Source organism: Ovis aries, chromosome 1 (assembly GCF_016772045.2).
Source record: "Ovis aries strain OAR_USU_Benz2616 breed Rambouillet chromosome 1, ARS-UI_Ramb_v3.0, whole genome shotgun sequence".
NCBI lineage: Eukaryota > Metazoa > Chordata > Mammalia > Artiodactyla > Bovidae > Ovis > Ovis aries.
Window position 1 is genome coordinate 62,503,745 of NC_056054.1, and position 20,784 is coordinate 62,524,528.

Sequence of the window (20,784 nt, forward strand, 5' to 3'; positions counted from 1 at the left end):
CCCAACACCCTACAGTGAATACAGCTTTTCCAACCCAGACACCACAGCTCAGCAAGCTAGTCTTACATTCATTCACTTGTTAGTCCCTTTCTGCGGGACTCTCTCCACCACTGAAAAGTAACTTGGGACGCCGTAGATCTATGGGAACCGACACCCTGTTCCTTCGTCTGGACAGCCCTGATCCCAGCTCCTGGCAGGACTTGTGGGTTCAGGTCACCAACCCGCCCTCAGAGCCCTTCGCCCAGCCTCCACCCGCCCGCCTGGAAGGGCACCTCTCCCTGCCCCCAGCTCCCTGGGAAACGGGCAGAGTTGCACTGTCCTCACTGCTTTTCAATCTTTACAAATAAAAATGCTATGAGATGGATTCCCCACCCCACCCACCTGCCCGAGTCTGCATGACCACACTCAGTCGCGTCCTCTCCAAGGCATTCAAGCTGCGCCGGCAGCCGGGAGGCGTGAACAATGAACTTCTCTCTTTCGCACACACACCCTCTCCCCTAAATGGGAAGTTCTGAACTAGCCCGGGGGCCAGTTCCGCGATTTCCCCGGCAAGTCGGTCGCGCTCGGTAGGTGAGGGCCGGGCGAGCATCCCGGGCCGCACCCCTCGCTTCTCCGGGCGGGCAGTTACCTCCTTCCTCCGGCTCGGCGCCCCGGGGCGGGTGACGAGGGCCGTCTCCTCGCACACCACGGCCACGTCCTCCACGAACACGCAGTCTGGGAGGCTCTCGTCGGCGGGCAGCTGCACCACCTGCAGCCCCAGCTTACTGCCCAGCACGCCCACGTAGAGCTGGTGCTGCCGCTCTGCGCGGGCGAAATCCACCTCGTCGCCCTTGGTGCGCCTCAGCGCCTGTTGGGCGAGGGACTCGGGCAGCGCCCGTACCACGACATGGGTGGCCCGGCCAAAGGTGGCTGGGTGGCCGAGAGAAGCCATGGGCTCGGGGTGGCGGCGGGGGGCGCGGCGGTACGGTCTCGTGCGGGCAGCGCTCGCCGAGTCTGCGAGCGCCCGGCGGCTCCCCTTGGCAGCCGGCGAATGCGGTGCAGCGGGAGCCCTGCTCGCGCCCGGAGCCCTGCCCGCGCGACTGAGCATGCCCAGAGCTCCGGGCTCCTGCCCGCGCGCAGCCCGCGCGCCCACTCGGCGCTCTCGGGTTTGCAGGCGGCCCGTCGCACGAAGTCGGAGTGAAGGCGGCGGCCGAGGAAGCGGGGAGCTCGAGAGGTGTGCGCTGGTGGGTGGCTGGGTGGGCGAACCTCAGCCAAAAGGCGCGGTACCTGAACCTGATGGTTACCTGTATTTCGCCGCCTGTGCACCCCTCATATTTGAAGAGCGGCGGTGGTCTGCGCAGAGCGACTGGAAGGGGTTGCTTGGTGGTCGGGAAGCCAAGAATGGGATGATTCCTTTCTGGATAGATTCTTTGACCTCTCTCCCTACTCTGCTGTTCCTAGGTTCCCCAGCATGTGGTACTGCCCCCAACCCCAGCCTCCCCCTCCAGTTCCCAGGATGAGGATCTGTCTTTGTACCCAAGTCCGTGTTACCCTGGGGCTTGTCAGATGGCTCGGTGGTAAAGAATCCACCTGCCAAAGCAGCAGACACGGGTTCAGTCTCTAGGTCTGGAAGATCCCCTGGATAATGGCAACCCACTGAAGTATTCTACACACTCCAGTATTCTTGTCCTGATAATCCCATGGACAGAGGAGCCTGGTAGACTGCAGTCCACGGGGTCCCAAAGAGTTAGACACTACTGAGCAGGCATGCATGCCATGTTACCTTGACTTTCTCTGCAAATGACCCCTCACCCCTCGCCAGACTCGGGATTGTGAAAAGGATCTTATTTCTTCAAGTCTGTAAGGACAAGAAACACAGAGAGAAATAGACATACAGAAACTCACAGTGTTTCAAGGACAATCGGTTTTTATGAACAGAGTGGGTGCGTGCCTGCTCAGTTCCATCAGTCCTGTCCAACTCTTTGGACCCCAAGAACTGTAGCCCACCAAACTCCTCTGTCCATGGGATTCTCCAGGCAAGAATACTGGAGTGGGTTGCCATGATCTCCTCCAGGCGATCTTCCCAAACCAGAGATCAAACCAGTGTCTCCCGAGTCTCCTGCATTACAGGTGGATTCGTTACAGAGTCACGGGGAAAGTGCTATGAACACTGTGATTATGTGTGATTCTGGAGTTTTTGCCTCCAGAATAGGGAGGAAAAGACCAAGTATGTTTTCATCAGCCATAGGTGAGTGCTCACCTTGAGCATTTTCAGATATGGAACATCACAACTCTTTTGTCTTTGGGAAAGAAGGTTTCCAAATTCCTCCCTTGCCTTCCCCTCAGGCCTGTTCAGACTCTGTGAAATTCTCATATTTATTAAATGTTTCTTTTCTCATGCCCCTCGGGAGTTCCTTTTCCTTCATAATGGTACTAGGCTTCTATTTTCCCATCTCACACATTACAGAAAAAATAATCCGTGGGTTCTGCTCTTTTTGAGGGGAAGATCCACTTCAGCTTGTAAGTCCAAAATCATCTCAGTTAATAATCTTCCTTCCTCAAATTCTGTAGCACATTTCTCATTTGAAGATTAATTAGATCATAGAACATTAGATTTGAATGGGATCTTAGAAGCACTTTCATTTAACTCCCTACCCAAAGTCCTGGAATTCCAGCTAAAACATCTATGACAGTCACCAGTTCTTTACTTGAACATTCTAAACTCACTTACAAGGTATATTCTACTTTCGGAGTTATCACAAGTAAAACATTTTCGTTTGGGGCTTATATACCCCTGGTCCCAATTCTGCCTTCTGCCGTTAGCTAACATGCTAGTGTTCTTTTACAAGGCAGCATTCACACATCTGGACAGTTCTGCTCTCCTTGCTACCTGACACCCCCTTCCGCTCTCTGTCCTAACCCACTTCGGGCCTTGAGGCTAACCCACCAAAAAAGAACTAGTGATTGGTTTCTAAATCTCTTCAATATTCTGGTCATCTTCCTTTTGGTTCATACGAGTTTGCCAGTATCCCTTTTAAATCATACTATCTAGAATAGAAACAATTCTTCCTGTGTGGCCTGACTCTCACAGACTAGGTAGGACCCTTATTCCAGGTGCTAGGCTTCTATTAACACTGCCTAAGCCCCTGGAGGAAGAAGCAGCAACCCACTCCAGGATTCTTGCCTGGGAAATCCCATGGACAGAGGACCTGGCGGGCCACAGTCCATGAGGTTGCAGAGTCGGACACCACTTAGCACCAAGCATGCAGACAAGCAGTGTAGGTTCAAGGAGAGATCTGGCTGAGGGTCCTGGAGCAGTTGTCTCAGCTAAGCACAGAGGAGATGTGATCTGCCTTCTCTCCTCTGTCTCTCAAGGATGACTTGAATTTACCCAGATGACATGGCACTTCTCAGCTCTAAAAGTGACTGGTTTTAAGTGAAGGACAGCTCCGACCCTGATGCTGGGAAGTGGGACCAAAAGTAACACAACAAACCTTTGAGACCTATTGGGTTCTACTTCTGAGGCAAAACTCTCAGGAGACCCATGCTGTTGGCATCAAATTAGTGTCCAGAAATTACTTGATGGTGTCCTCAGCAGGGAATTCCCACCAGTGCTACTGGTGAAAGTTACCTCATGTGCTGAGGTTGCCCAGGCTAAAATATGGGACTTTGTTCCCCTCTTTACTTAACATTGAGGTTTCATGTACCTCCATTTGTCCCCACCTAGTAAGCTTAATTCATGCCCATGCCTTGTTAAAGCCTGAATACTTTGCCACCAAGTACCCTGAGCCTAATTATAAACAAAGTCCCATGTATCCATTCCGGGCCCATGTCAACCCAGCAGCCAATTAAAACCTAAAAGATTTTTCCTATAAATTGACATTAGCCACATGTTCCATACTGAAATTGCGCCTCTTTTTTTTTTTTAATCTAATTTTGCAGATACCCCCTAGTAAGTGTTATCTGCTTCATTCCAACTTGCCTCATTTTGATTCTGTCATCCTGTGCATTATTTATTACCTCTAGTTTTGTGTCATCTGAAATTTGATAAGGATGCCTTCTGTCTTTTCTAAGCAGTTGTCAAAAAGTGTTAGAATGTGTATGTTGGTGAAAAGAATAATAAAGACAAACTCTAGTAAATTACATTTACATGCCTTCCTGCTTGAGTGATGAAGGACTATTTTTGGGAACATGGACTTTATTGAGTATAATATATATATAAATTCATTTTCCTCACAGATATTTATTGAGAATTCTCAAGGCACACTACCATGTTATGTACTTCAGGGACATACAGGCAGCTTTAAAACATGATCCTTGACCTTGAAGAGTTTACTGGGAAAATAAGACATTCAAAATTAGAGCTATGCTAAGAGCACATCAGAGAGACAATCAGCAAAGTTGTATAGGAAGTTAAGCAAAAAAGAAAGCACTGTGGCTAGTAGGAGTGAAGGAGAGCTGCTTGAAGATGAGTGGACTTGGTTTAGGCCTTGAATAGTTTTGAGGATGTGAGTATTTGGAAGAATAGAATAAGAATCCCAAGGAAAAGTATGTGCAAAAGCCAAATGCATGTTCAAGGAACAACAGATCAGCTCAAATCATGTAAGCATTGGTTAAGATAACTCCAGCTGCTGTAACAAAATGGCCCCAACACATATTCAGTTCAGTTCAGTTCAGTTCAGTCACTCCGTCGTGTCCGACTCTTGGCGACCCCATGAATCGCAGCACGCCAGGCCTCCCTGTCCATCACCATCTCCTGGAGTTCACTCAGACTCACGTCCATCGAGTCCGTGATGCCATCCAGCCATCTCATCCTCGATTGTCCCCTTCTCCTCCTGCCCCAATCCCTCCCAGCATCAGAGTCTTTTCCAATGAGTCAACTCTTCGCATGAGGTGGCCAAAGTACTGGAGCTTCAGCTTCAGCATCATTCCTTCCAAAGAAATCCCAGGGCTGATCTCCTTCAGAATGGACTGGTTGGATCTCAGATTGATAGTGTATCTCTTATTCACTTAAAAGCTAACACAGATGTTCTTGATTGGTTCCTGACTCTTCTCCAGACCACATACAGGGGTCTGGCCGCCTTCCATTTTGTGGCTCCAACAGTTTCAAATATAGCATCCAGGTTCACCATGCTCACCTTCCTCAAGCTGAAAGAAAATTATAAGATGCAGTATCAGATGTAAGAGGCTTGATGGGCCAGGCCAGGAAGTAATATACATCACCTCTGCTCGCTTTCCTCTGGCTGGAACTCAGTCATACAGCTACAGTGACCAAAGGGAAGAGCTGGGGAGTAGTCTTCCATGAGTCCAGAAAGGAGAGGAAACAGGTTGGGGAAACAGCTAGCTGGTTTGTGCCCCAGAGTACAATGGAGAAGATGGAGAATAAATGTAGAAAGGTTTAAGCTTTCATCGCTTGAGCAGTGGAGAGACATATGGTGTGGAGACTGAGCGTAGCTTCCGAAGCCAAACTTTGTGGGTGGAAGCTTGGCTCTGCTATTTTCTTATTGTATGCTCTTAGTTGTGTTACTGAAAAACTCTTTGCCTCCTTTTCTTCCTCATTTATGAAACTGGAAGCAATGAACCCATTATCATAGGATTATTAGGAAGGTTAAATACAAATGTTTTAGTAAAGTGCCAGAAATGATATCTAGCACCTAGTAGGTGTTCCTTAAATATTATCTATTAACAGGTTTGGGGGAGTTTGTTATTGCTTTGGGTTTTTAAAATTTTATTAGATTATAGTTGATTTACAATGTTGTGTTAGTTTTAGGAGTATAGCAAAGTGATTCAGCTATACATATACATATATTCATCCTTTTTCAGATTCTTTTCTCATATACATCATCATGGAATATTGAGTAGAGTTCTCTGTGCTATACAGTAACACTGACAGGTTTTGAACAGAAGGCTTTGAACATGATTTCCTACCAATGGCCAAATCACATACTCACATCCCTTGAATTATCAGAGTCGTATAGCTATCCTAATGCTTTCCAACAGAACTCTTGACCTTCCTAGATTGATAGACCAAATCTCACTCACAAGTGTAATCATAGATTCAATACACATTTTTGAATCTTTGCTACCAGGTACAGGAGATGTAATTGTGAATTACATTATGGAGCTTATGGTCAAATTGCTCCTTTTTCTCTTCCACAAATTTCAAGATCTTTGTAACTAATTCCCTGTTTAAATTCTATTTGGATTACCTAGAACTGTGTATATGCTCCTGGCTGGGATACAGAGGCAATTTTTCTTTTCCATTGACAATATATCAATCAATCAAGATCTACATTTGAAGTCAAATTTAGATAGCAATTATTTCAGGATTTAAATAGACATTCATGCTGTACTCCTTTATTACCCCATTTTCAGCAGATATAATATTTGCTTTCATTGGGGAATGAGTGTTTGAGAGTAAGGGTTGGAATCCTTAAAGAGAATGAAGGCTCAGTGGTGTCCTCATCCATCCCAAATACTGGATATACTAGATCAAGTAAATACCATAAATCTGCATTCTGACACTAAGTCCTGAGTGTTTCCAGATAAGAATCATTAAGTTTGATGCAAAGAGTTTTACTGTGGAGGAAACTGACTGCTGTAGATTTCCTTTGACGTACAGTCAGTAAGTTAGTTTGGTCGAATGGCCAGGCAGCATTTTATAGACAAGGAGATGGTTCCAGGGTTCTGGTTCGTAAAGTCAAGATTTGTAGCCCCTAATCTTGCCTTCTTCAACTTTTATCTGGGAATTCATTCTTTAAACAAATATTTACCTAACACCTACAATGTGTATGGAAGATAAATAAAAGCAGTGAATAAGGCATAATAAATCTGACTTTGACTCCTGCCCCTCCTGCATCTTAGCTGTGTAATCTTGGTGTGCCCAAGACTCAGGCTTCACTATTTTCTGTCTTGCTCTAAACCAAGGGGACTGCCCTTCATGGACCATTATCATCTAGTATCCCATTATTGTTGGCTTTGGCCAATGAGAAGCTCTTACAGGAGACGGGAGGGCAAGAGGAAACAGAAATCAACATATTTATTCCTCTTACTCCCTTCCTGCTTTTCATGGTTCTAACAACAACCCTTTTATAACCATAGTTTCTGTCTGGTGGTCCCTCCTTTTGGTGATTCTAGCTCCTGGCTGGGTTCTTATAACCTCATGTAACTACTTACGTGAAAGTAGTGAACAGCACATTTTAAAGTTCTCTTCTAAGTACACAACATTACGAATATTAAAGAAAAAGAGGATGCGAAGAAAAGGCAATTCAGCATTTTCAGAAAGAGCATTTGGCAATATTCAATGCATGAGGCTGTGCTTGGGGCTATCCACCCTCTCCAACTTCTCAAAGTATTTTTTGGCACAGTGAATGTTGATCAGTGTAGTTGCAGAAGGGATCAAGGGACCAACATAGCCATGACATAATGTTTGATGTAAGGATATCGATGAAAGCAGCGAAGGGAGAATTCCTAACTTCTATGCTCTGGAAAGAAGTAGCCAGTTGACTCCAACTCAGCTTGAATCAGAGAAGGCAATGGCACCCCACTCCAGTGTTCTTGCCTGAAAAATCCCAGGGACGGAGGAGCCTGGTAGGCTGCCGTCTATGGGGTTGCACAGAGTCGGACACGACTGAACCGACTTAGTACCAGCAGCAGCAGCAGCAGCAGCTTGAACCATTTTGTGATGTTCTTTGAATTATCTATATCTAAGGGTGGTAATGGCTTCCTGTTTTTGCTAGCCTCTGGGTGCCTCAACATTCCTTATTCATTCTCTTTTACTCTGCCTATACCTCTAAAAACATTTCCTTTTTTAAAAGAAATCCTACTAAACATTCTTGTCAGCTGAGCATGCTGTTTGTTTTTGACCAGGGATCTCATTTGGGGGAGTCACTTAAGTTTATGTGTAAAGTGGCTGCTCTGAAGCTGAAATATGACAGCATGTACAAAAGGGTCTTAGCATTGTCCCTGGCACCAAGAAATAATGAGTGATAACCACTATATTAGTAGCTATTGCAGTCTTGTGCCAGACACAAATGAATACCAGCGTTTCCATCTACCTCTGTGTAAAATGCCCATTTCTACCACTCAACATATCCAAGTTCTCCAAATGAGTTAATACAGTGCCTATCTCAGTAACAGGGCGCACTGTAAGCACTAAGTACTCTTGGCTCTTCAAAGCTCACCCCTTTCCACACAAGCAACATTTCCCTTTTCTGAACTTCCATAAGTCTTTTATATTCTTCTTTTTATGTTGCTTATTACTTTCTCTTAGCAGTGTAACAACCCACTGATGCCAGAACCATCTACTTCACTATAACTATACCCAGGGCTAAGGAGATCAGCAAAGTATCCTGAAATGTGCAAAGTACTACATAAATGTATTGAGTGTGAATAACAAGTTTCTCATGTGTTATGATGATATGTAGAGATTAGTGCGACCCTGCCACTTAATAATTTTTTCAGCTTATCAGAGGTTTTTTTTTGCAATATTATCTTTCCAGACATATTTTTCATAATTATTCCATACGTAGATTTGTGGGGAAGAAATAGATTTGGGGTTTCTCTGGTGGCTCAGATCATAAAGAATCTGCCCGCAACGCAGGAGACCCGGGTTTGATCCCAGGGTTGGCAACATCCCCTAGAGAGGGGAATGGAAACCTACTTCATTATTTTTGCCTGGAGAATTCCATGGACAGAGAAACATGGTGGGCTACAGTCTATGGGGTTGCAAAGAGTCAGACATGACTGAATGACTAACACTTTCACTTCATTTCTAAATACATGTTTGTGGAAAAGAAATAGATTAGGCTCTGATGAGCCCCCTTCATTTCCTTATGAAATCAAATTGCCTCATTTCCTTATGAAGAGAAATGTCCTGTGTGCTCTCTCTGTATCAACCTACACTTGTTTGAATGTAGGATTAGATCATGTATGTCCTGGGAATTCTCCTTCCAGTTTTCCTCTTTTGCATCAGTGATGCTGCGCTCTACTGGCTTCTTTTCCCTAGTGCTCTGTCTCTCTAGAGCTGTCTCCCTCTGCTTCTGTTTCATTGCTTTCAAATGTTGATTAAGTCTCTAGTTTTAGTCTCCTTTCCTCTTCTGCCACCTTGAAATGCTCTCTCTTCTGGGTAGACTTATCCAGGCCCATGACTTCAAATGTCACCTCAATTTCATCAGTACCTAAACTGTCATTGCTGGTTCCCCACTCTCTCCTGAGCTTCAGGGCTGCCTGGAATTCATCCCTGCTTTTCAATTCAGTTCAGTACAGTTGCTCAGTCCTGTCTGACTATTTGTGACGTAATGGATTGCAACATGCCAGGCCTCCCTATCCATCACCAACTCCTGGAGTTTACTCAAACTCATGTCCATTGAGTTGGTGATGCCATTCAACCATCTCATCCTCTCTCGTCCACTTCTCCTCCCACCTTCAATCTTTCCCAGCATCAGGGTCTTTTCTAATGAGTCATTTCTTTGCATCAGGTGGCCAAAGTATTGGAGTTTCAGCTTCAGCATCAGTCCTTCCAATGAATACTCAGCACTGATTTCCTTTAGGATGGACTGGTTAGATCTCCTTGCTGTCCAAGGGACTCTAAAGAGTCTTCTCCAACACCACACTTCAAAAGCATCAATTCTTTGGTGCTCAGCTTTCTTTATAGTCCAACTCTCATATCCATACATGACTAATGGAAAAACCATAGCTTTGACTTTATACTTTGTTGGCAAAGTAATGTCTCTGCTTTTTAATATGCTGTCTAGGTGGTCATAACTTTTCTTGAAAGGAGCAAGTGTCTTTTAATCTTGTGGCTGCAGTCACCAACTGCAGAGAGTTTGGAGCCCCTCAAAATAAAGTCTCTCACTGTTTCCATTGTTTCCTCATCTATTTGCCGTGAAGTGACGGGACCAGATCTTAGGTTTCTATGATCTTAGGTTTCTGAATATTGAGCCAACTTTTTCACTCTCCTCTTTCACTTTCATCAAGAGGCTCTTTAGTTCTTCTTCACTTTCTGCCATAAGGATGGTGTCATCTACGTATTTGAGGTTATTGATATTTCTCCTGGCAATCTTGATTCCAGCTTGTGCTTCATCCAGTCCAGCATTTCTCATGATGTATTCTGCATATAAGTTAAATAAGCAGGGTGACAATATACAGCCTTGATGTACTCCTTTCCAATTTGCAATCAGTCTGTTTTTCCATGTCCAGTTCTAAGTGTTGCTTCTTGACCTGCATACAGATTTCTCAAGAGGCAGGTCGGGTGGCCTGGTATTCCTATCTCTTTCAGAATTCTCCATAGATCCACACAATCAAAGGCTTTGGCATAGTCAATAAAGCAGAAATAGATGTTTTTCTGGAACTCTCCTGTTTCTTCCATGATTCAGCAGATGTTGGCAGTTTGATCTCTTTATTCCTCTGCCTTTTCTAAAACCAGTTTGAACATCTGGAAGTTCACAATTCATGTATTGCTGAAGCCTGGCCTGGAGAATTTTGAGTATCACTTTACTAGAATGTGAGATGAATGCAATTGTGCGGTAGTTGGAGCATTCTTTGGCACTGGCTTTCTTTGATATTGGAGTGAAAATTGACCTTTTCCAGTCCTGTGGCCACTGCTGAGTTGTCCAAATTTGCTGGCATATTGAGTGCAGCACTTTTACAGCATCATCTTTTAGGATTTGAATTAGCTCAACTGGAATTCCACCACCACTACTAGCTTTGTTCATAAGCTAGTACTAATGCTTAGAAAGTTAACGCTTCCTAAGGCCCACTTGACTTCACATTCCAGGATATCTGGCTCTAGGTGAGTGATCACATCATGATGATTATCTGGGTCATGAAGATATTTTTGTACAGTTCTTCTGTGTATTCTTGCCACCTCTTCTTAATACCTTCTGCTTCTGTTAGTTCCATACCATTTCTGTCCTTTATTGTGCCCATCTTTGCATGAAATGTTCCCTTGGTATCTCTCATTTTCTTGAAGAGATCTCTAGTCTTTCCCATTCTGTTGTTTTCCTGTATTTCTTTGCACTGATCACTGAGGAAGGCTTTCCAATCTCTCCTTGCTATTCTTTGGAACTCTGCATTCAAATGGGTATATCTTTCCTTTTCTCCTTTGGTTTTCACTTCTCTTCTCAACTATTTGTAAGGCCTCCTCAGACAGCCATTTTCCTTTTTTGCATTTCTTTTTCTTAAGGATGGTCTTGATCCCTATCTCCTGTACAACTTCATGAACCTCCGTCCATAGTTCATCAGGCACTCTATCTATCAGATCTAGTCCCTTAAATCTATTTCTCACTTCCACTGTATAATCATAAGGGATTTGATTTAGGTCATACCTGAATGGTCTAGTGGTTTTCCCTACTTTCTTCAATTTGAGTCTGAATTTGGCAATAAGGAATTCATGATCTGAGCTGCAGTCAGCTCCTGGTCTTGTTTTTGCTGACTGTATAGAGCTTCTCCATCTTTGGCTGCAAAGAATATAATCAATCTGATTTCAGTGTTGACCATTGGTGATGTCCATGTGTAGAGTCTTCTCTTGTGTTGTTGGAAGAGGGTGTTTGCTATGATCAGTGTGTTCTCTTGGCAAAACTGTATTAGCCTTTTCCCTGCTTCATTCTGTATTCCAAGGCCAAATTTACCTGTTTGGTGTTTCTTGACTTCCTACTTTTGCATTCCAGTCCCCTATAATGAAAAGGACATCCTTTTTGGGTGTTAGTTCTATAAGGTCTTGTAGGTCTTCATAGAACCGTTCAACTTCAGCTTCTTCAGTATTACTGGTCAGGACATACATTTGGATTACTGTGATATTGAATGGTTTGCCTTGGAGACGAACAGAGATCATTCTGTCATTTTTGCGATCGCATCCAAGTACTGCATTTTGGACTCTTTTGTTGACTATGATGGCTACTCCATTTCTTCTAAGGGATTCTTGCCCAAAGTAGTAGATATAATGATCATTTGAGTTAAATTCACCCATTCCAATCCATTTTAGTTAGCTAATTCCTAAAATGTTACTCTTGTCATCTCCTGTTTGACCACTTCCAATTTGCTCTGATTCATGAACGTAACATTCCAGGTTCCTATGCATTATTGTTCTTTACAGCATCAGACTTTACTTCCATCACCAGTCACATCCACAACTGGGTGTTGTTTTTGCTTTGGCTTATCTCTTCATTCTTTCTGGAGTTACTTCTCCACTGATGGCCAGGAGCATATTTTTAGTCCCACCCTTTTAAAGTCCCACCTTAACTCCCATGTAAACATGCCCAGAACCGAGTTTCTTGTGTTCTGTCCAGACTGCTCCTTTTCCTCTTCCATTCTCTTTTCCATCCTCACAATTGTTGCTCAAGCCAGTAATCTGAAGTTCATGGATCATGTACTGTTGAAGCCTGGCTCAGAGAACTTTGAGCATTACTTTGCTAGCATGTGAGATGAGTGCAATTGTACGGTAGTTTGAGCATTTTGTGGCATTGCCTTTCTTTGGGATTGCAATGAAAACTGACCTTTTCCAGGTCTGAGGCTTATCCTTAGCTTCACTTTCTTCTTTGTCTCCAAATTGAATCAATCAAGTCTGAGAGATCACTCTCCTTCAGTTCAGTTCAGTTCAGTCGCTCAGTTGTGTCCGACTCTTTGCAACCCCATGAATTGCAGCATGCCAGGCCTCCCTGTCCATTCCAACTCCCAGAGTTCACTCAGACTCATGTCCATTGAGTCAGTGATGCCATCCAGCCATCTCATCCTCGGTTGTCCCCTTCTCCTCCTGCCCCCAGTCCCTCCCAGCATCAGAGTCTTTTCCAATGAGTCAACTCTTCGCATGAGGTGGCCAAAGTATTGGAGTTTCAGCTTTAGCATCATTCCTTCCAAAGAAATCCCAGGGCTGATCTCCTTCAGAATGGACTGGTTGGATCTCCTCGCAGTCCAAGGGACTCTCAAGAGTCTCCTCCAACACCACAGTTCAAAAGCATCAATTCTTCGGTGCTCAGCCTTCTTCACGGTCCAACTCTCACATCCATACATGACCACTGGAAAAGCCATAGCCTTGACTAGTCAGACCTTAGTCAGCAAAATGTAATGTCTCTGCTTTTGAATATGCTATCTAGATTGGTCATAACTTTTCTTCCACCGAGTAAGCGTCTTTTAATTTCATGGCTGCAGTCATCATCTTCAGTGATTTTGGAGCCTCCAAAAATAAAGTCTGACACTGTTTCCACTGTTTCCTCATCTATTTCCCATGAAGTGATGGGACCGGATGCCATGATCTTTGTTTTCTGAATGTTGAGCTTTACGTCAACTTTTTCACTCTCCTCTTTCACTTTCATCAAGAGGCTTTTTAGTTCCTCTTCACTTTCTGCCATAAGGGTGGTGTCATCTGCATATCTGAGGTTATTGATATTTCTCCTGGCAATCTTGATTCCAGCTTGTGTGGCTCAAATCCATCCATGTCTCTCCATTCACTCTGCCACCACCAAGTCCAGAATGTAATCGTTGGTCTCCTGGATTCTCACATGGCACTCCTATCCAGAGTGGTCTTTCTAAACTACAAATCTGACCATGCTACTCTCTTGCCTAAATCTCCAGTGGCTCCCCTGTACCCTCAGAATGAAGTCTAAATGCCTTACCGTGGGCCACAAGACCACCTTCCCCATTATCATTCTGGTCACTTTCTCATCTCTTACATGGGCCTCTGGACATCATATTGTATCCCCTGGAGTGTGCTTGACCCCATTCCTGCTTGAGCAACTCTTAATCCTTCTTTGAGACTCAATGAAGCCATTACCTTCCAAGAAGCCTTCTTCCCCTCCCCTGTCCCAGTCCAGATGTGACCCACCTATATTCTTGCTTTCACTCCTGTTATGCAATGCCATGTTACTTGCCAGTCTAAGGAGCTCTTGACAGACACACACACATCATTTTTTAATGCTGAATCTTCAATTCAGTGGCTTAATTAAAGCAATGAATGGTATTTAATTCTCCCTACTTGCATCAGTCACCTTTATAATAATGGGTTTCTGTTCTTACAAAATAAGATTATACCAGGACCCCTTTCAGTTTCCAGAGTCTCTGATTCTATTGCTCCAATGCCTGTTAATTGCTGCAGGATAGTAGAGAGTTCATGGTTTGCGTTTGAATCCTGGCTCTGTCACAGCTGTGTGATCTTGCACAATTTGCTTAACCTTTCTGAGCCTCAGAGTCTCATATGTAAAACAGGAATAGTAATACCAATCCAGGATTAGTATGAAAAGGATTAAGTAAAATTAACTTGAATGACATGTGAAATACATTCTCCTCCTTCTTCCCCCTGGTAAGACAGTCAGTATACAAATAACCCTTTTTAAAAATCCTGGCTCCACTCCTTGTGTGTGTGTGTGTGTGTGTATGTGAGAGTCTCTCAGTCATGTCCAACTCTTTGTGATTCCATGGACTATAGCCCTACTAGGCTCCTCTGTCCATGGAATTCTCCAGGCAAGAATCCTGGAGTGGGTTGCCATTTCCTTCTCTGGCTCCACCCCTTATTCCTGTACAATTCTGGTCAATCAATTTTATATACAGAGCTTTGGTTTTTCCTTTTGAAAAAAGAAAACGATACCGATCTTATGGTGTTGTAAAGGTTAAACACCTCTGTTGTTGAGATGATCCATGTAAAGCTTTGTAGCATATAGATAGAATAAGCACTCAACAAATGTTATTGGCTTTTCTGATGATGATGATAAAAAAAAAAAAAAAAAACGAGGAGGAGGAGAAGAAGAAGAAATATGCAAAGCCTGACAACAACTGTCTTTCAGTGGAAGTTACTCCTTTTACTCCTCTCCATTCGATTCATGGTTAGGTAAATCTTTGTTTTCTCATTCTAAGGTCAAATTCCATTGATGAATGGGAATTTTCTGGTATTGAATATTAGTGAAAATTTAATACATTTAAAATAATTTAGATCATTTATATTTCATTTGCTTGATAATGTACAGATACAACTCTTAGAAATATAGGCCAGTAAAAAACAGTGTCAAATTATTTCCTATACATTATGACTTGCATAAATGGAGAGATTGCAAGCCTCTAGTGGTTTTATGGAGAGAGCCTCACCATCCCTGTTGTCTGAATTCTTACTTCTGAGGTGGTTGCTACATATGTCCTTATTTCACCCTTCACCTATTTTCTCCTCTGAATCATCTTTTCTCAGCTCCTCCATGTCATGAATTTACTTTTCTCACTCTTCATTCCAGTTATTTAGTGCTGCATAACAAACCACCCCCAAACTTAGTGACTGGAAACAGTCTTTTTATTTTGTCAATGATTTTTAGATAAGGAATTTGGGAAGGGCTTATGCAAGTGGTTCATCTTTGATCCTTGTGGATTTCATTGGGGTAGCCAGAGCTGGTGGGTCCAAGACAGCTCCCTCGCTCACATCTCTGCTGCCCCCATGTTCCTTCTCTCTTTCCATGGGATGAATTTCTTTCTCCAGGACCTCGCCATGTGGCTTGGGTTACTCACAGCATGGTGGTCTCAATGTGGTCTCACTTTATAATTAGCTATGATTTCCTAGAGGTGGTAAGTGCATGCTGCCAGGCCATTTAAAGGCTACCCACAGGACTAGTATAGCATCATGTCTGCCATTCTATATTGGTCAAAGCAGCTGCAGACCTATCCAGATTCAGAAAGAAAATAGGCACCACTTCTCAGTGGAAGGGAATGCCCACCATTAATCAGCTGCATTCTTATTCTCCAGTTCTGTTATTATTCTGGTATAGTATTTATATAACTTTTTCAGAGAATTTGCCTTCCATTTCATAAAGTTTCTAACTTTCCCTGAATTACAATCAGGGTCCATATTGTAGATTTATTTACATAGCTAGCTCTATTTACTGACTAGTGCTAGGCACTAGTATTATCTTATAGGGAAGATGGCTATTTATTAAACCCCACGTAATTAAATACAAACTAAGTGCTATAAAGAAAAAGGACTGGACACCTGGGGCATGTATAATATCAGAAGTCTCATCTGTCTAGGGTATCAAGGGAGGTTTCCTGAGGTGGTGACTTTTGAGCTGAGACTTTGAAGTCTAGGTAGGTATTAATTAGGATTGCAGAGAACATTTCAAACTAAGAGAGCACATGAGCAAAGGCAAAGAGTGAGAAGAAGCTCATCAATGAATTTGGTAAAGTTGCGGGACACAAAATTAATACACAGAAATCTCTTGCGTTCATATATACTAATAACGAAAGATCAGAAAGAGAGATTAAGGAAACAATACCATTTATCACCACATCAAAACAAAACAAAACACCTAGGAATAAACCTACCTCAGTCAGTTCAGTTGCTCAGTCGTGTCTGACTCTTTGTGACCCCATGAACTGCAGCACGTCAGGCCTCCCTGTCCATCACCAACTCCTAGAGTTTACCCAAACCCATGTCATTGAGTCAGTGATGCCATCCAACCATCTCATCCTCTGTCGTCCCCTTCTCCTCCTGCCATCAATCTTTCCCAGCATCAGGGTCTTTTCAAATGAGTCAGCTCTTCGTATCAGTTTGCCAAAGTATTGGAGTTTCAGCTTCAACATCAGTCCATCCAATAAACACCCAGGACTGATCACCTTTAGGATGGACTGGCTGGATCTCCTTGCAGTCCAAGGGACTCTCAAGAGTCTTCTCCAACACTATAGTTCAAAAGCATCAATTCTTTGAGGCCCAGCTTTCTTTATACTCCAACTCTCACATCCATACATGACCACTGGAAAAACCATAGCCCTGATGAGACTGACCTTTGTTGACAAAGTAATGTCTCTCCTTTTGAATATGCTGTCTAGGTTGGTCATAACTTTCCCTCCAGGGAGCAAGCATCTTTTAATCTCATGGCTGCAATCACCATCTGCAGTGATTTTGGAGCCCAGAAAAATAAAGTCAGCCACTGTGTCCACTGTTTCCCCATCTATTTGCCATGAAGTGATGAGACTGGATGCCATAATCTTCGTTTTCTGAATGTTGAGCTTTAAGCCAACTTTTTCACTGTCCTCTTTTACCTTCATCAAGAGGCTCTTTAGTTCTTCTTCAGTTTCTGCCATAAGAATGGTGTCATCTGCATATCTGAGGTTATTGGTATTTCTCCCAGCAATCTTGATTCCAGCCTGTGCTTCCTCCAGCCCAAAGTTTCTCATGATATACTCTGCATATAAGTTAAATAAGCAGGGTGACAATATACAGCCTTGACATTCTCTTTTCCTATTTGGAACCAGTCTGTTGTTCCATGTCCAGTTCTAACTGTTACTTCCTGACGTGCATATAGGTTTCTCAAGAGGCAGGTCAGGTGGTCTGGTATTGCCATCTGTTTCAGAATTTTCCACAGTTTATTGTGATCCACACAGTCAAAGGCTTTGGCATAGTCAAACCTACCTAAGGAGGCAAAAAATCTGTACTCAGAAAACTAGAAGATGAATTTGGAATTGACATGTGTATACTGTTGATACTATATATAAAATAGATAACTATTAAGAACCTACTATGTAGCACAGAAAAGTCTACTCAGTGCTCTGTGGTGACATAAATGGGAAAGAAATCCAAAAAAGAGGGGATATATGTATACACATAGCTGATTCACTTTGCTGTACAGTAGAAAAAAACACAACATTGCAAATTAATTGTACTCCAATAAAAACAAAATAAAATGGGCTATGAAAAAATTCTCATCTCACAAGAGTTGTTAGCGTATTAAGTAAAAGAATAGGTATGAATAGTTTTTTCTAAATTATGAGAGTATGTTTCTATTTTTAGTTATTGTTTTGTATGTTAAAATCATTCTGAATAATAGTGAGAAAAAAGACTAACTCATGCAAACATTATCCAATTCTTTGGAAATAATATATGATTCATACTACTATCTCCATTAGTCTCATTATATAAAAATAATTCTATATATGTATATACATACAACTCTTATGTGAAAGCTAGAAAAAATGGTAATTTATATTCATACAGGCCACATATGTATCTACTTATTAAGTTTTCCAGAGAATTTATTTAAACATCCCAGCAGATCAGTACATGCATCAGTATAAAATGATGTACAGATTATCTATAAGTTACTAGTCTAGCATATTTTGTTTTTGGACTCCAGTACATGGGCTTCAATTTTCTGTTCAGTTCTTAAGTTTTTTTAGTGTATTTTTTATATTTGAAAAAATTAATTAACTATACCATCTACCAATTCAAAAGTGACAAAAAATGAGAAAAGTCTTCAAAGAAAGACCTTTTCAAAAATACAGGAAGAAGTAAAAAAGCAAGAAGACTGTCTCAGAAAGCAATTTTTCTTGTGGGAATGCTGTGATAAGTATACCATCTTAGGAGGAAAGCGGACAAGAGTACTACACAGAAAAATCAGAATTGTACTTTTATGGAAACCTGTGTTCCCACAAAATAAGACCATAAGATGCAACTTGAAAAAGAAAGGAAGAAGATTTCAACTCTAATTTGCTTTTTGCCAAGAACTTTCTGACATTATAATTAACTTTAGGAATTATCTTTTCAGTTAAACTTTTCCTTTTGTGACCTTGCTAATGTTTCTTGAGTTTAATGATATTGTCTGCCTTACTGCAATATCATTCTGATTCTCATTGGAAATGGTCATCTCTGGTAAGGTGCAGATCGGGAGAAGAGGTTGGACACTGTCAGGAAAGACTGGGAATGTCAACTGAGGAAGAATGAACTGTTAACATTTTGGGGAATAGTCCTTAGGACTTCATATCAGTCTACAATATCACATTCTATAAAAGTTTATATTACTTTATAACATTTATTCTAAGGAGTAAATAAAAGAGTGAGAAAAAAAGACTAACTCATGCAAAGATTATCTAACTCCTTAGAAATAATATATGATTCATACTACTATCTCCAGGGTGAAAATAATTCACCCTTTAAAAGGAATTCAATTTTCATTGCCCTTTGAAACTTTAAATATAATTTTTACTTTAATTTGTGTTGCTTTTAAAAGATTCATGGTTTGTTATAGCCCAAGAGGCAGTAACTGAAAAAGCTAAAAGAGATTACTTTTCCTCTCTTGTTTTTCTTTTATAAAAAATAGAACATTAAATGCTTAATTAAATCACATGAATTAACTGAACACTGAGCAGTGTTTGCACCACTAATTGCTTATTGAATATTACAACAGTGTTCAAACAGTCTGAACATGGAATAGGTCTGGCCATGAACCAAAATATGCAGTTTAGTTGTACATGGTATGGGAATAGGCATTCTGGAGGTGGAGCCCACGTGGGTATCATCAAAACAGCAGAGTGTTAAATATTGCTAGTTCACTTTGCTAAGCTTTTGTTTTCATCCCTTTAGGGTGAAAATGGTGCTTCCAGCTCCCATCTGCTTGGTCCTGCTTGGGAGAGAGTCCTGTGGGCTGCCCTAATCACATTTCCTGGAAGAGTTCACAAAGATCTGATTTGGAAATTTCCAGAAATGACTATGTCCATCTTAACAAATACTGGAATCTAAGAAGATAATACGTACTTGTCACATTGTTCTAAAGCAGACATTCAATTACATTCAAAGAGCACATGTCTGCTCTCACAGGGACAACTATGAGCAATTAACAGAGAAAATAGACTACATAACAAACTTCAAAATCTCTAATCGACACAGAAGTTCCCCAAAGCTCCCCCTCCCCACTGCTCACACAGTCAGCCACCCCTCTCCCTATGCGGCATCTCCCAGCCTAGGTCTAAACTGCTCCCTCTGCAACCCAGATGTATTCACAATGGAGCTCATTCTTCCAGATTCTCCCTAAGCGTCTAATTAAACCTAATAAATCTATTTGCACTATGATTTTAGTAGATGAAAATAACTGTAATCAATTCAGTACCTTTCACTGAATGACTGTGTGCTAAGCACTGTGGTTAACAATATGCTTTAGAAACAGTTTCTCTATTCATTTAAAAAATCAGGAAAAATTGGGAAGCCCTACAATAAGGGAGCAGTTAAATAAATCATGTTACATCCATACCTGTTGGGTACTCTGTAGCCACTCAAAAGAATGCTTTCAATGGGTGTCAACCAAACTTACTGTGGTAATCATTTGACAATATATACACTTTAAACCTATACACTGCAGTACGTCAATTATATTAATAAAATTTAAAAAAAAGGAAAACAATGCTTTGGTATGACCTGTTTTAGTTTTTAAATTTGCATAGAAGGGACTTCCCTGGTGGTCCAGTAGTTAGGAGTCCACCTGTCAAGGCGAGGACGTGGGTTCGATCCCTGGTCAGGGAACTGAGATCGCACATTGCCGCAGGGCAACAAAGCCTGTGCACCTCAACTAGAGAGAAGCCCACATGCCACAGAGAAGCTCCTATATGACACAACCAAGACTCAACCCAGCCAAAAAATAATATTTAAAAAAAATGCATAAGGAAGACAATAAAATATAATAGTAACTTTGCCTATCTTTAAGAAGAGGGCTTATATATGATTTTTATATTCTTCAAACTTCTACGCACTTTCCAATTTTCTTCAAGAAACATATACCGTGTTATAATCAGAAAATAAACAATATACAGTTTAACCAGAAGACAATAAATTACTCTCTGCAAGAGTTATCAGTTTAGTCCAAATGACACTCAGTTCAGTTCAGTTCAGTCGCTCAGTTGTGTCCGACTCTTTGCAACCCCATGAACTGCAGCATGCCAGGCCTCCCTGTCCATCACCACCTCCTGGAGTTCACTCAGACTCGCATGCATTGAGTCAGTGATGCCATCCAGCCATCTCATCCTCTGTCATCCCCTTCTCCTCCTGCCCCCAATCCCTCCCAGCATCAGAGT

At 42.1% G+C, this 20,784-nt stretch overlaps 1 protein-coding gene and 1 long non-coding RNA gene across 2 annotated transcripts in view; both read right to left on the minus strand.

Annotated features, from left to right (window-relative positions):
* Positions 1–1,032, minus strand: part of DDAH1 (dimethylarginine dimethylaminohydrolase 1) — a 147,297-nt gene extending 146,265 nt beyond the window's left edge. The window contains exon 1 of the mRNA XM_004002150.5: positions 629–1,032. Coding sequence (XP_004002199.3) covers positions 629–931 — 303 coding nt within the window. The 5' untranslated portion in view covers positions 932–1,032. The remainder of the gene's footprint in view (positions 1–628) is intronic.
* Positions 1,033–4,159: 3,127 nt separating this feature from the next.
* LOC132657977 (uncharacterized) lies at positions 4,160–19,681 on the minus strand. The gene is made up of 2 exons (XR_009596818.1): positions 16,270–19,681; positions 4,160–5,127 (listed from the first exon to the last, which is right to left on the minus strand). It is a non-coding gene; the product is annotated as an uncharacterized LOC132657977 (long non-coding RNA).
* Between the last annotated feature and the right edge of the window lie 1,103 nt (positions 19,682–20,784).